At 41.5% G+C, this 13,488-nt stretch overlaps 2 protein-coding genes across 4 annotated transcripts; one reads left to right on the top strand and one right to left on the bottom strand.

Moving 5' to 3' along the window:
• Window positions 1-6: 6 nt before the first annotated feature.
• LOC100833571 (tRNA(His) guanylyltransferase 1) lies at window positions 7-5,523 on the top strand. Of its 3 annotated transcripts, none has more exons than XM_014898126.2 (15): window positions 7-141; window positions 790-934; window positions 1,268-1,399; window positions 1,613-1,657; window positions 1,772-1,941; window positions 2,065-2,150; window positions 2,219-2,326; window positions 2,760-2,889; window positions 2,980-3,082; window positions 3,174-3,305; window positions 3,536-3,580; window positions 3,664-3,833; window positions 4,078-4,163; window positions 4,258-4,365; window positions 4,869-5,523. In XM_014898126.2, exons 2-15 carry the CDS (start codon window positions 828-830, stop codon window positions 4,992-4,994), a joined length of 1,548 nt encoding a protein of 515 aa, XP_014753612.1. In that variant the 5' UTR covers window positions 7-141; window positions 790-827; the 3' UTR covers window positions 4,995-5,523. The 3 variants fall into 3 exon arrangements, with proteins under 3 accessions (XP_014753612.1, XP_024315113.1, XP_014753611.1); XM_024459345.1 differs by having other exon boundaries at window positions 12-141; window positions 2,983-3,082; XM_014898125.2 differs by lacking the exons at window positions 7-141; window positions 790-934 and having other exon boundaries at window positions 1,266-1,399; window positions 1,831-1,941.
• Window positions 5,524-5,978: 455 nt separating this feature from the next.
• Window positions 5,979-11,741, bottom strand: LOC100838463 (type I inositol polyphosphate 5-phosphatase 1). The gene is made up of 10 exons (XM_003565945.4): window positions 11,412-11,741; window positions 11,101-11,293; window positions 10,060-10,131; window positions 9,200-9,287; window positions 8,861-8,965; window positions 7,512-8,319; window positions 7,020-7,204; window positions 6,821-6,929; window positions 6,610-6,752; window positions 5,979-6,495 (listed from the first exon to the last, which is right to left on the bottom strand). The coding sequence occupies exons 1-10, from the start codon at window positions 11,601-11,603 to the stop codon at window positions 6,288-6,290; spliced, it is 2,103 nt and encodes a 700-aa protein (XP_003565993.2). The 5' UTR covers window positions 11,604-11,741; the 3' UTR covers window positions 5,979-6,287.
• Window positions 11,742-13,488: the final 1,747 nt, after the last annotated feature.

Genomic DNA, 13,488 nt, shown 5'->3' with positions numbered 1-13,488 from the left:
GGCCCATCGCGCTGCCGAGCAGCCCCCCAAGCCCGTCGGCCGTCGCTCGTCTTCCTCCTCGCGCTACCCATCCCGCTGCCGAGCGCCCCAGCCCCCTCGCTCCGTCGCTCGTCTTCCTCCTCGGGCAAGCGCCGCCACCAGGTTGATCTCTCCTTCGATTCTCTCGCTCCCGGCCGTTTCTCCTCCCATCACCTCACGACTGGATTCCGGCCTTTAGTTCCCCGTTTCATCTCCTTAATCTCCCCCAATTCGTAACTGAGGCAAAAATCAAACTGTAACATTGCTGGTTCTTTCCTAGAGGCCAATCCGCTGCTTTCCTTCGTGTATTCCAATTAATTTGCTACACCAGTTCAGTATCACGCGTGATACATGAATCGAGTCGGGGTGTGATTTGTTACTGGTTTTACTCTCTCAAGTCAAACGCCAGCTTTGCCTGTGTTTGTCTTCACTATCTGGTAACGCCACTACTTGTACTTGTGTGTGTGCAAGTACGGACCGCGGTGTCTCATTCTTACCTGGTGTCTTCAGTGGGAATTGTTCTCATGGAACATGTGCTAGTTGAATTTTGCTCGGACAGTTAAATATCCACTATCTATATATTGTCAGGGGAAGGGATATGGTTATTTGGTCATGGTCAACCACGTCGGCTCTTGTCATTGGAAATGAATTAGCTTATTTGCGTTTGCAAATTACAAAATCCGAAAACCCTAGTGGCAAACATGCAATTAAGATTTCACCCGTTTTAAAATCTAAACCGCCTATTTGAGTATTTGGTACAATTTTCTGTAGGTTTAGCTTCAGGAACAGGTGTCTTGTGGCATCGAGTGATGGCAAATAGCGAGTATGAGTACGTGAAGAGGGAGTTCGAGTTTGACCGCCACCTTCCAGCCTCCAACTGGATTGTCGTACGCATCGATGGCTGCCATTTCCACCGGTACAGTTCGTCTCTTATTTTTTTCCACAGCTCTGTTGAATGGTTGCTTACCATTGGCTCTGGTTTTATTTCGCTCACTTAGTTTAAGTCTTGCACAGAAATGGTTACTAGTGGTTAAACAACTGCATCGACCTTCTGGCCATCGTAGTTCTTAATGTAGTTCATGTACCAATTTCTTTTGCTTGGTTTATTTGTGAGGACAGGCATGTGGAGAACATGTGAAGAAGGTTAAATTATGCAAAATTGAGAATCAATGTCGCTTCAGGCTAAAAATAGTTTACCTATGTTCTTTTGTCCAGTGTCCACTAATTCCAGTCCATTTTTTTTGGGTAGATTCTCGAAGATACATGCCTTTGAGAAACCAAATGATGAGAGTGCTTTAAAACTGATGAACGCTTGTGCCACTTCTATGCTCGAGAAATTCCCTGACATAGTGTTTGCTTACGGTGTTAGCGATGAGTACAGGTACAACTTCTTCTCATTAACGTTAAATTATATTGTATCCAAATATCACGTTTTGAAAAAAAATAGAAACATCAAAACAATTGTATCTAAATACCTTTGTGAATGGAGACACTGTTTTTATATTGTGTAGGCACTGTTCTTCCTTTTTGAAAGATTTCTGCTCATTCTTGTGCATAATAATATTAGTTTCTTACATTTTTGTTTACTTTGCAGTTTTGTTTTCAGAGAGGAAACAGAATTCTATCAAAGGCGAGAAAGGTATCGTATTTAATTTGTCCACTTTTTCACTGAGTATTTAGAATATTACATACCCGTAAGTTTTTAAACTATTCAATCTCTTCATGCTATTGACTTCTATACAAATAATTACAGCAAAATTCTATCTTTATGTGTCTCTTACTTCACGTCTGTGTATGTAATGAAATGGAAAGATTTCTTTCCTAATAAAGAGTTGAGGGAGCCTCCATACTTTGATGGCCGAGTTGTATGCTATCCAAATATGAAAACCATTCTGGATTATTTGGCATGGAGACAAGTGGATTGTAAGCTTCTCGAACTTCCTAGTATAGAAAATCCGATGTTTATATTGTGCGGTTATGTGTGTTGATAACCTCTACAAAAGAATCAGGTCTTGTATTTGTTTACTAATTTTTTTTGGTGTGTAGGTCATATAAATAATCACTATAATACATGCTTTTGGATGTTGGTGATGTCTGGAAAAACTGAAAAAGAGGCACAACAAACATTGAAGGTAATCTAAATTTTCTAAAGTTTGAGGTGTCTTTTGTAGTACTTTTTTGTGAACGAAGCATTTTCTAGGGAACATTTTCGAAGGACAAGAACGAGTTGCTTTCGCAGCAGTTCCAAATCAACTATGATAATGAACCGGCTATGTTTCGAAAAGGATCTAGTGTTTATCGAGAAAAGGTAAATGGTCATCGAGCATTTAGAAAAATATCCTTATCGTTATTCCTGCTCATTCTCAGTGAATTGTCTACATTTTTTTCTCACAAAAAATATTTGCATGATTTATACCAATTATCATGATGGATTCTAGTCATATTTGGCGTTGAAGATATCTCTAGCATTTAGGAGTTCTCATCTGGTTACCCAGATAATTACATGTAAAGTTGTTGCTATATTTGAGTTTGTAAGGATAATTGAAACTTCTTAGGTGCCATTTCCTTGTCTGGTATGATCGAAGTTATGAGTCTGGAGATCATATATTGCATATTTTTTGTGAGCCTGATTATTGAATAATGCTATTTTGTGGAACATATTTTTCTCAACTCTTAGTCAAGGTTACCTAACCCAGTTAGTTGCATTTCTGCAAACTGAAGAGTTCCACTTATCACTGTAGGTGGAAACTAAGCTGAAAACTGACAACTACGGGAATCCCATAAAAAGAACGCGGATGGCTATTACAGTTTCAAATGTTGATATCATAGGACCTGATTTTTGGGAAAGACATCAATACATACTTCGAGAAGGTTAGTTGGATCATTGTAGTTTTATGTGTGCTTCCAGCTCCAGTCAACTTTTGATATACAAAGCATCAGTCTAATTGTGTGCCCGGGTAGAAGAAAAATATAGATACGAGTATGTGAAGAAGTTCGACAACATCCATAGGCTTCCACGTTGTAATTGGGCTGTTGTTCGTATCAGCGCCTGCCAATATGACCAGTGAGGACCCCTAGCTTCCTATCTATTGAAATGCATGCTGCAGTGCCATTTAGTAGTTGCATTATCTTATATATTTGAACTTCTTTCCCAGATTCTCACTGATCCATTCATTTGACAAGCCAAATGATGAGACTGCTCTAAGATTGATGAATGCTTCTGCTTCTCTGATGATGGAGCGATTCCCTGATATTATCTTTGCCTATGGTTTTAACAATGAATACAGGTATGATATACCCCTTCAGAATCGCTGTTTTTCCTTGAAGAACACTATGGAAAGTAGGTAAAACAAAAATATGTCTTTCTGCATGGCAAGATAAAGGTTCATATTAAAACTGCAAGTGAATCATGTTGCAAAGCTATAAATGTGACGCACTTTAGTGTTTTTATGTTTGTTGACTGGCAAACCTGAATATTTGTTGCAAATGATTATTTTCATTTTTTGTGTTGTTGCAGCTTTGTGTTCCAGGAGAACACTGAATTATATCAGAGACATGAGAGGTAGTTAGCAGTTTTATGAATTTCGACAGTATGTATTTTTTAATTGTTCAAGTCTTTGATAAACTATGCAACTTCTTTTGCAGATTAATCCTTTCTTCATGTTCATCCTGTTTCACTTCATTTTACATGATGAAGTGGAAAGAAATTTTCCCTTACAAAGAATTAGTGCAGCCACCACAATTCGATGCAGAAGTTCTCTGTTACCCAAAACCAAAGATCGTTTGTGATTATTTGTCATGGAGGCAAGCAGAATGTGAGTTGTTCACATCTTCAACTAATTGACAATGTTTATGAAGTTCTCGACAGTCTTTACAGCATGTAATATCTAAATCCATATGTTCAATGGCAGTAGTTTGCTGTGATTACTGATCAATACTATCAATGCCCATGTTCTTTCTTTTCTAATGATGTCTTGTTTCAAGGGCTAGACTCTTCTAGCAGCTGGAACAAACCATAAGAAGAAAATGAGCAGACTCATTATACATGCTAATTTGCAGGTCACAACAGGAACCAATACAATACGTGCTTCTGGATGTTAGTGAAATCTGGAATAGGCGAAAACGAAGCTCACGAGATACTGAAGGTCTTTTTTCATCATTTAGGATCTAATTTTTTTGCATTATCCTATTTGTTTCTTTAGTTATATGCAAACGCTAACTCTTTTGTGTTCTCTGAAGGGAACATTATCAAAGGACAAGAATGAGTTACTTTTTCAGCAATTTCAAATGAACTACAACAATGTACCGGCTATGTTCCGAAAGGGTTCATGTACTTATCGTCAAAAGGTACTTCTACTATTATCCAAGAAATATTTTCGACAGAGATGTCTGTGTGCAGATTCTATTGTGATAGCAAGCCGGACTAACAGTATAGCATGTGAAAATTAGCATTATATAAAAGACCAAAGCAACTTTTTTGGAAGCTACAATTGCACAAATTTTTTGGCATTCTCCTGATTCTAGTTTCTGTTTGTGAAGCCATTTAGTATTGCCTAACAAAATTGCACCTGAGATGCCATGCTATTCCCATGGATACATTTTCAAACTGTTTCTGAGCAACTTCTGAAACAATTGCATCCTCTGCATGAAAGGGAAAATAAAGTGAAAACTGACAACCAAATATGAACCCTGTATCTTGTTGCTCTTAACTGATCAGGTGAAAGAGTTTTAAAAAAGGAAGACAAAAGTGATTAGGTGGAAAGTGCTGCTGTGAGCAGAAGATAGTTTTCCGAAGTATCCGAGTATGTCCGGGTTTTTTTTGTTAATGGATGTACTTTAAACGGCTGCAGGTGGGGAAAATCGCTGAGGTGGAGGACAAGGGAGTTGCAAAAGAGCAGTGGGATGTGGCAGTGGCCCACATGGACATGGGGCCAGAGTTTTGGAGAAAGCACCCTTATATTTTTAATTCAAAATGATATTTAGTTCAGGCTGACACTTATTATGGATCGGAGGGATTGTCATCATCGTGCCAAATTTCGTCTGAAAATGTCAGTCTGTAGATTCTGATCAGGAACATTTCCTTTGGGTCGTTTCATCCTGGTGTGCTTATTCCTGTCAAATGGTCCCTTTTTTGTCATGATAACATCCTGTCAAGCAAGCGGCCAGGACTAGGGATAAAAGAACACAATTGAGTACCTGCTTTCTTCACCGTACTTTATTCAATTCTGATTACTGTTGTTTCCTTTTGGTTGATTGGTGTTCAATTGTGAGCTGCAGCCATGACAATTTGGAGTTCCAATACAGACATGGACGTTTGTTTGTCGGACATGCTACCACAACGGTAGGCAGCACTAAGTGGGCATATTTGTATGCCGGTCTTGTTAGAAGGTCAGCTGCTAGCTAATATGGTACTCCTACTAATCAGTTGTTACTACCCGATGATACTGACACACTGTATGCCTGATGGGGATAATGATAGATTCATATCTGGTGACGTTTGTGTTTGTTTTGTGACTTGTTTCCATTTGTTCATGTGGATGTTTATTGCATCGATATTGTGGTGTGCTGAGATGAGATGGCTGTGAGCCTGTGATGATAATATGGAACGCCAAATTCGTGCCTGGTTTGGGGTGAAATAGGTAAAGATGAATTGATCTTGTTGATGTCACTTTTTAACACAGGCTCATGAGTCCATTCTTGACGGATCATTGATGAGTCGATCCTCAGCGGAACGCCAGCACTTCTGACGGACTAGCTTTTCGGTTTTCCCGACGGTAATCTGTATCGTCCCTGACAATCTTTGGCCATTGGGAATCTGACGTTTTGGGGTAGTGATATGATCACTTTTGGTGTTTCGTTGTTTTGTCATCAAGTTTATAGTGAGCAGTTTCTGAGGTTCGGTATCAGCTAGTTGCCCGGTTAACCAACGAGAGAAATCCTTCTTGCTTTTTCGGACGAAATTTAGCTTTTATCTTTTATTACTGGACAAGCTGTTTGTTGCATCTTCTCAACTCATGCCAATCAATCGGTTGCCTTGAAATGAAGCACCATGCCTTGAAAAATAAGTTAAATAACAACCCCTACACCCATGCCTAGTTTATATACATCACGCCATCACAGGCTGCATACTCTGCTATCCCTACTTTGCTTCTGTACATTTTGGTATCTTGTCCCACACAGCGGCACTGACACTGCCCTTCAGCAGTTGCACCAGTTCACTCTAGGGTATGAACTCCGAACTCTATGTATCACAGTCCAATGTCCTTTATTCAGCAAGTGCATCCTTCCTCCAACAGCACATTATCCTCAGCCTCCGCATCAGTCGATGTTAGAGCTCTCTGCAACTTCCTGTGGCAGATAACTTCAACTTCAGCCATGTAGACTGCGGACACCGGACGGTGATCGGAAAGATCAAGCTCTGCCCTCTTGTAAGAATCTAGCCTGATACCCTTTCCAAATGAAAGAATACGATCACACCTACAGAAGCAAGCAAGGCATTATCCTCGGTTCAGATGTCGTGACATGAACAACAATGAACGCTATCAGATTAGTTCTGCAAATTAGAATGCAGAGCTCAGGAGAACAGCATACCATGCAGGTGTTCTCCTCGCAGATTTTGGCTCATCGCTTGCATACTTTTGTGAGTTGAATTCGTATTTATACGTTGGGGGGAAGTTGATTTCCCCTTCGATCCAGCCATCAAATGTATGCCCTTTCATTAGTTCCTGTTTTAGCTGTCACAGTAAAAGCATCAGCTAGAAATTCTACACAATTAATGGACAGTACCCGGCCATCAAATTACCTGATCCTTGTCAAGCAATCTATCCCAATTGTGTTTGGAGATAAGTTCATGTGTCCTCTCATATGACAGGTTGACTCGATAGTTGAGATCCCCAAACCATATAATCCTTCTGAAATCAAGGACATGGATGAACTTAAGAAAGTAATCCAAGGTTTTGGAGGATAGGAACGGTGCAGAAGACACAGATTCTTTAACTTACTCATGGTCATGTATTCCCTCAGGCATGCCAACTCGATGAACTGGGTTAAATACCGTTCTCCGTATGATATCTTCAACATCTGCATTTCTTTTTGTTAGATGTCCATCCTTTTCACCAGATGTCAGGTGGCAACATACAAAGCAATAGGGTGTCTGATATACAGACATACTGACTGATATTGATCCCTGGAGCATTGAGAAACAAATGTCAACACATGATTATTTTCCCTAAATCAGATATCCGGCAAGTGTAATAATTCTGAATCTAATAATAAGTACTCACTCCGATCCATAATAATGTCTGAGATTTAGTACAAAGTTAGTACAACTTTATACTAGATCCCCAACACTTGTTATGGATCCAAGGGAGTAACTGAATAGAGATGACAAGGCAAGTCATGAAATGAAAATTATCACAGAAACATACAGCTCATGTCGCATGCCATGCAAACCAACATGAAAGAACAAAAAAAAAGATCAGTTAGGTACTTGCCTTGTTACCAATATAACCCATCGCGCCTACACCTACAGTTGATACTCTCAAATTCTGAATGTGCTTCCGAAGGCCTCTCCGAACCCATACCGAAAGAAATATTCCCACCATTTGCTTGCTTATTATCCGGTAAAAATATGGCATTTTCCTTCTAACTACGGTATTATTGATACTAACACCATTGGCTAAATTATCTTCCATGCAACCATTTGAATTATCGTTTGTTGATTTGGAAGGCATTGAAGCTGTTACATTCTTCACTGAAGTAAATGATACACTGTCCTGAAGGTGAGCCAACATATCCGCTGGCTGTTCAGGCCAAATCATCCCAAGCCTTTCCGGATGACCAAACGTTTGGGGCATCTTCTTTTGGTTGCCTGGCTCTTCCAGATTAGATCTAAGCTTTTTATAACTTAAGTTATGGGATTGACCAAAAGTCTTTATTGAAGACATGTTGCTGAAGTCTTTGTCTTTATGAACTCTTTCATAGGACACGGAGGTGGAGTTCTTATATATTTTATCACGAACTCCACAATCATTAGTAACTTTACTGTCTTGTTCAATCAATGGCTGGAGCTCCCCATCATTTTCATTATCAGACTCATTAAGCAAATCATCTTCCATTTCAAGATAATCCGATGGATTGAACTTTGATGGTGAAGGAGGATCACTGTGACATTTATACTTCGGTTTATATGGACAGTTCTTATTCAAAGTTTCACGAATGATATGTTCCCATACTGAAACTGGATGGTTGTCTTCAGCACCGAATATATTCCCAGCATTTAGTGGAATGATTTCTTGAAATCTGAAAGATGACCATAAATTTCATGGTAAATACAAACTAAAAGGTATTGTTTGGTGCCGGTTGAACCATTGCTAGAGTGAAGTAGGTTTGATCTAAAAAAAAATACAAACTAACAAATAAGAAACATCAGTGGTACCTACAAATAATGAGCTAAGGTGTAACACAGATTTGTTTTTAGAAGGCGGTGGTGTAACACAGATCAATACTCCCTCCGATCCATAAAAAGTGTCGCCCACTTAGTACAAAATTTGTACTAACTTAATACAAAATGGGGGACACTTTTTATGGATCAGAGGGAGTAACTAATTACATACCAGTCGGCAGTTGCATTTCAAGAAACTTATCAAGATCCATGTGGTAGCAAAGTAATTTTCAAATGTGTTTCCAATGTATGGTCAAGAAAAAGATTCAGTAGTTTTCGATATTACAACTGCTATACCAGATTTTGATAAATTCCTTTTGTGTGAATTTGTGCCACACGATCGGATTGCAAAATAAGAAAAAGGTTCGTGCGGCTGAAAGTTTTTGGACCGTGATTTACCCAAGAACATAAATATCAGCTGGCTCCTCCATCGCCAACCATTCATGAATGTCAAGGTCACTGGGTGGAACTCGGCCTCCAACATTCCATGTCCCTACGAAAATCCTGCATATAAAAAACTTGCAGGTTGGAAACAACATAACTCACTGGTAGAATATTCTAGTCTACTCGCAGTCGAGTTCAATTCTTTAGCATTAATCTTCTGAGATTTGTATGATAGAAATTAGGTGGAATAAGCATTTCATTTCACCAATTACATAAGATGATAAGAACATATGGAGAACAAAATAACTAAGGCCAATGAAATGCAAAGTGGGGAAACAATTTTTATGACAATACCTGAGTTCTCTGACATTAATATACTGAGCACGAAGTGTCTCTGATTTGTGCCTTCTAAGCCGGTGAGGTACATCCTTCATTTGATTACCTATGGTGTATATCAAACAGGTTTTGTCTCAGGACACAAGGCAGTGTGTCAACCAATGACTTAGCAAACAGGTGTTTAATGTAACAAAATGGGGATACGTAGTAAGTCAAAACGAATATTGAAAGGCATGCAAGTGCTTCCTAATTTCCTATCAGTTATACTTCCATTCATTATTATGCACGTATTGTTTTAAAAAGTTATTAACAGAAACTGGGAAGGCATTAATGCACTAGTTTAAAACAGTAAGAAATAGGAGCACCGTCAACCGGGGAAACGAAATTCAGGACCGCAATTTCTGATACGTAATTGTTTTTTTAAAGGAAAATATGTAAATTGGTTCCAAACTTCCAAACAGAAGACCATGTGTCTATAGTCAAGGAACCCAAATAATCTATCTATGCATGACGAAGTTAGCTAGCATCTTTTATGCCAGGTAGTATTTTTACGAAACAGTTGTGCATACGACGTAGTGCTGTACGATTGGGGTACGATACTACTCTTAGCCGCACAGATGAAAAAGCTGATGCAATTCAACGATGGTTTTGATGCATCGTACAAAAATCGGATGTGGAAGCGTCGTACGCATAGCACCATTCGTATTTTTATCACCACTACCCAATGCCTAATTACCTATTTCCTTGTCTGGATCTCAAATAGGAGCCAGTTTATCTTGTCCAAGGATACTGAGACAAAAATGAATTATCAAAATGTAAACATGCAGCTCTGCTGGATGCATGAGTCTCCAAAAAAAGTAAGTGATAATCAAAATTACCGAGTGTGCCTGCACCAAGTCCACGCAATCTCATTTCTTCAGCATACAGTTTGCGCTCCCAGCCACAGTTCTCTGCACAAATGAAAATGAGAAAGCAATCAGAATATGCATCACTACTATGGTCTCCAAAAAAATGTATAGTTAATAATATCAATCTGCAAACTGAAGCTGGGTGTCGCCTATAAAACACAATGCAATTTTATTTTATTTTGCTAAATTAGCCCATCTAGAACTTGGCCTACAAACCTTAAGGGCGACATAAATAAATTAGAAACCATTAGATAGATAATAGCAAAAAGTCAACTGCACAACCTGGCCACATTAACATCCGCATTCCTCACAAGTCGTTCCTTTTTCCCCTCAAAAGGCAGTCAAATAACACATGAACAAGCAAATATGGATAGGGCCCTGGAAAAGGGGGTGAGCAAAAGTGGCCTGCCTTTCCCCCCTTCAATCACTCACTCCCGTGTGCTAACCTTTTTTGCTCAAGCAGGCTTTCAAACGAAACAAAAAGGTATCAGGAATTTTCGAATCCTCAATTAGCTCCTTGACCTAACATTCTGTTCGTCGAAAAGGTCGGAATATTCCAAAAGAAACCAGTGGTTTGCAGAAATCACTAGCCGGACATCGCAGTGGAGGTCTCCGTCAGAGAGATGACCGGCACGGCACCCATACCATACCGAAAATGTTGTCAAATGTCAATGGCAAATGGCAACAATTATCGGAAGAAAAAAGATCATGAACTCACTGAAGAAAGCAACCAATGCACATTTGAGCATACAAAACAAATAGGATAACTGAGCATGAAAAAGTTCCTGTCAGAAAAACTAGACAATTACCCAATGCGGTGTCTGTTTGCATAGCGAACTTCTTTTTAAGGGAGTTTGCATAGCGAATTTGCAATGCTGTGGCTAAAATCCCCCAAATTAATCTCCCCCATTTTTTCGAAAATAAGAGCAAGGCTTGTAGCGAAGGGATGGAATCAGAGCAGCCCGCGCGCAATTAACGGAGAGAAATCGACCGTGGAAGGAGAAGACGTACCTTGGTGCTCGGAGTCGGAATCGTCCTCGCCCTCGTCGGCGCTGAAGTCGGAGTCCCCGGACCCGGCGCCGACGTTGAGCCACTTGCGCAGCACCACCCTCCGCCACAGCTGCAGCGCGTGCTCGCACCCGCACTCCGCGCCGCCGCCGCCGCAGCACCACAGCAGCGTCTCGGCCCAGCCCCGCATAATCCCCTGCGAGCACAAACAGCGACAGAAATCAGCGATTCCAAGTTCCTGACGGGACGGGAGGGAGAAGGCGAGGGAACGAGCTTCAACGACAGAGAGCGAGCGAGAGAGAGAGAACTACTACTTGCTCCTGCTGGTTCCCGCCGTCGGGCCGCGTGTCGGCCGGCGACGCGCCTGACGACGCAGCCGCATCTTCCTGGCTGTCTTGTTGGTCAGGTAGGAGCAATGGAGCCGTCAGGGAAGAGGAAGAGGAGGCCATGCCATCTACCGGTGGACTACTGCTCCTGTTCGGGCTCGCAATGGTTTTCAGGCTCATTTGGCAGGAGAAGTTTCTGTCAAGGAAGAAGAAGAATTCGTGGAGCAATTGATTGCTGCATTGGCGGCGATGATGATTAGCGATTGAGACGCGAGAAGCATAATATCGGCGACTCCTTCAGTTCGTCGTCCAAATGTCTCTTTCTTAACTGTTTACCAAAGCTTATCTCATTATCCCCCTTATTAGTATGCACGAGACAATTTTTTCCTTTTCGCAAGGATATTTTTTTTATTGTCCGAACTGGTCTTGTGTATTTAAGTATTTTGCTGCCGAAATCTGTAGGATTATATCTCAAAGAAAACTAGCTGCAATGTTTCTGAAATTCTTTTTGTCAAACTTTTCCATGCAATTGATTTCTGATCGGTTGCCGCGTGTCGCTTAAAGAAGCTAATATTATAGACCCGTGAGGAGAAATACTTTTCCGTTCACGTTCTCTTGGAGACACTTTGCCTTTCTCGTGGTTAATGAAAAAATAATGGTACACGGAAGACAAAAATGTACATTCACCTGTGTCTAAATTTTTGTTCCTTCGAGCATTGCAGTACATGTGAAAGTGGGAAAAGAAACGGATCGCTCAATACCCATTTGATTTATTATACTCCCGTCCCAAAATAAGTGACTTAAATTTGTATACAAACGGAGGGAGTACAGTGGAAGAATGTGCCTCAACCCTTAAGATGATTAGATCTTTGATGATTCAGAAAACATGCACTACTAACAGCCACGCTGGCCATACCTAAACCATGATTACTCCAATCAGCACTTCCTGTCTTTCAATCTTTCATGTGGCATTCCGCAAATTGGTGTGACAGAAATCGTGCAGAAAACGCCTCTTGCAATCATACTCCTTCCGTTTCATGTCAAGTGCCCAAATATTACATGTATCTAGACGTTTTTTAATATAGATACTTGCATATTTGGACAAATTTGAATCACTTAACATGGGACAGAGGAAGTATTACCTTTTGGCCCGCGGATAATTAATCCTCTTTGTTTGTATGTTTAGAACATCTTCAGCAGGGCCCCTAAACAAGGTCCTATCTCGTTTTAGGGGCTTGGGGCAAAAAAAAGCTCTTCAACAGGGACCCCACTGGAGCCCCCTGTTCTAGGAGGCCTTTAGAAACACCTCCCAAGCCCTCTGTTCCTCCTTTCCCATGCCACGTCATCATCCGTCTCTCCTCTCGCGCGTCCATGCCACACTGCCGGCCGCCACCGCCGCCCCGCGCCTCACCGGCAGCCGACCGCCGACCGCCGCCGTGCCTCGCGACCCCGCCGACCGCCGCCACACCTCGCCGACCCTGCCCCTCGCCTCTGCAGTGCCGCCGCCCCTGCCCCCATCTCCTCCTCCTGCCTCGCGCCCCTGCCGCCCGCCTGCCTTGCTCCGCGCTTCCCCACTCACCCCGCCGCCGCCGCCCAAGGCAGAGCCGCGCCTTCCTTCTCGCCCCGACTCCGCCTCCCTTGCTCCGCGCCGCCCGCCTCTGCTGCCCATGGCCGAGCACGCATGCCGTGCCTGGCTCGGGGATGGGGAGAGTGTGACCATGGCGCTGCCACAGGGAAGAAGGAGAAAAGAACGTGACCCACTGACAAGTGGGTCCCATCTGTCGGTGTAATAGAAAAATAAAATAGGGGCTAAGATTTAGGGGCTACTGTTGAAGCTCGAGATATAATAGGGACCAAAAAATTTAAGGAGAAGTCACTAAACAACAAATAGGGGCCATGTTTTAGGGGCCATTGCTGAAGATGCTCTTAGGACCCTAAATCATTTTCAGGTCTGCTAGTAGTATACTTCTACATAGTGTCGTGTTGACTATTAGTTTGGATTTTTATACTTCCTTTATCCAACAAAGGATGTCTCAACTTTGACAAAATTTGAATGCATCTATAT

Source organism: Brachypodium distachyon, chromosome 2 (assembly GCF_000005505.3).
Source record: "Brachypodium distachyon strain Bd21 chromosome 2, Brachypodium_distachyon_v3.0, whole genome shotgun sequence".
Classification (NCBI taxonomy): domain Eukaryota; kingdom Viridiplantae; phylum Streptophyta; class Magnoliopsida; order Poales; family Poaceae; genus Brachypodium; species Brachypodium distachyon.
The sequence above is the reverse complement of the archived record's forward strand: the minus strand, read 5'-3'. Positions and strand labels throughout refer to the sequence as shown.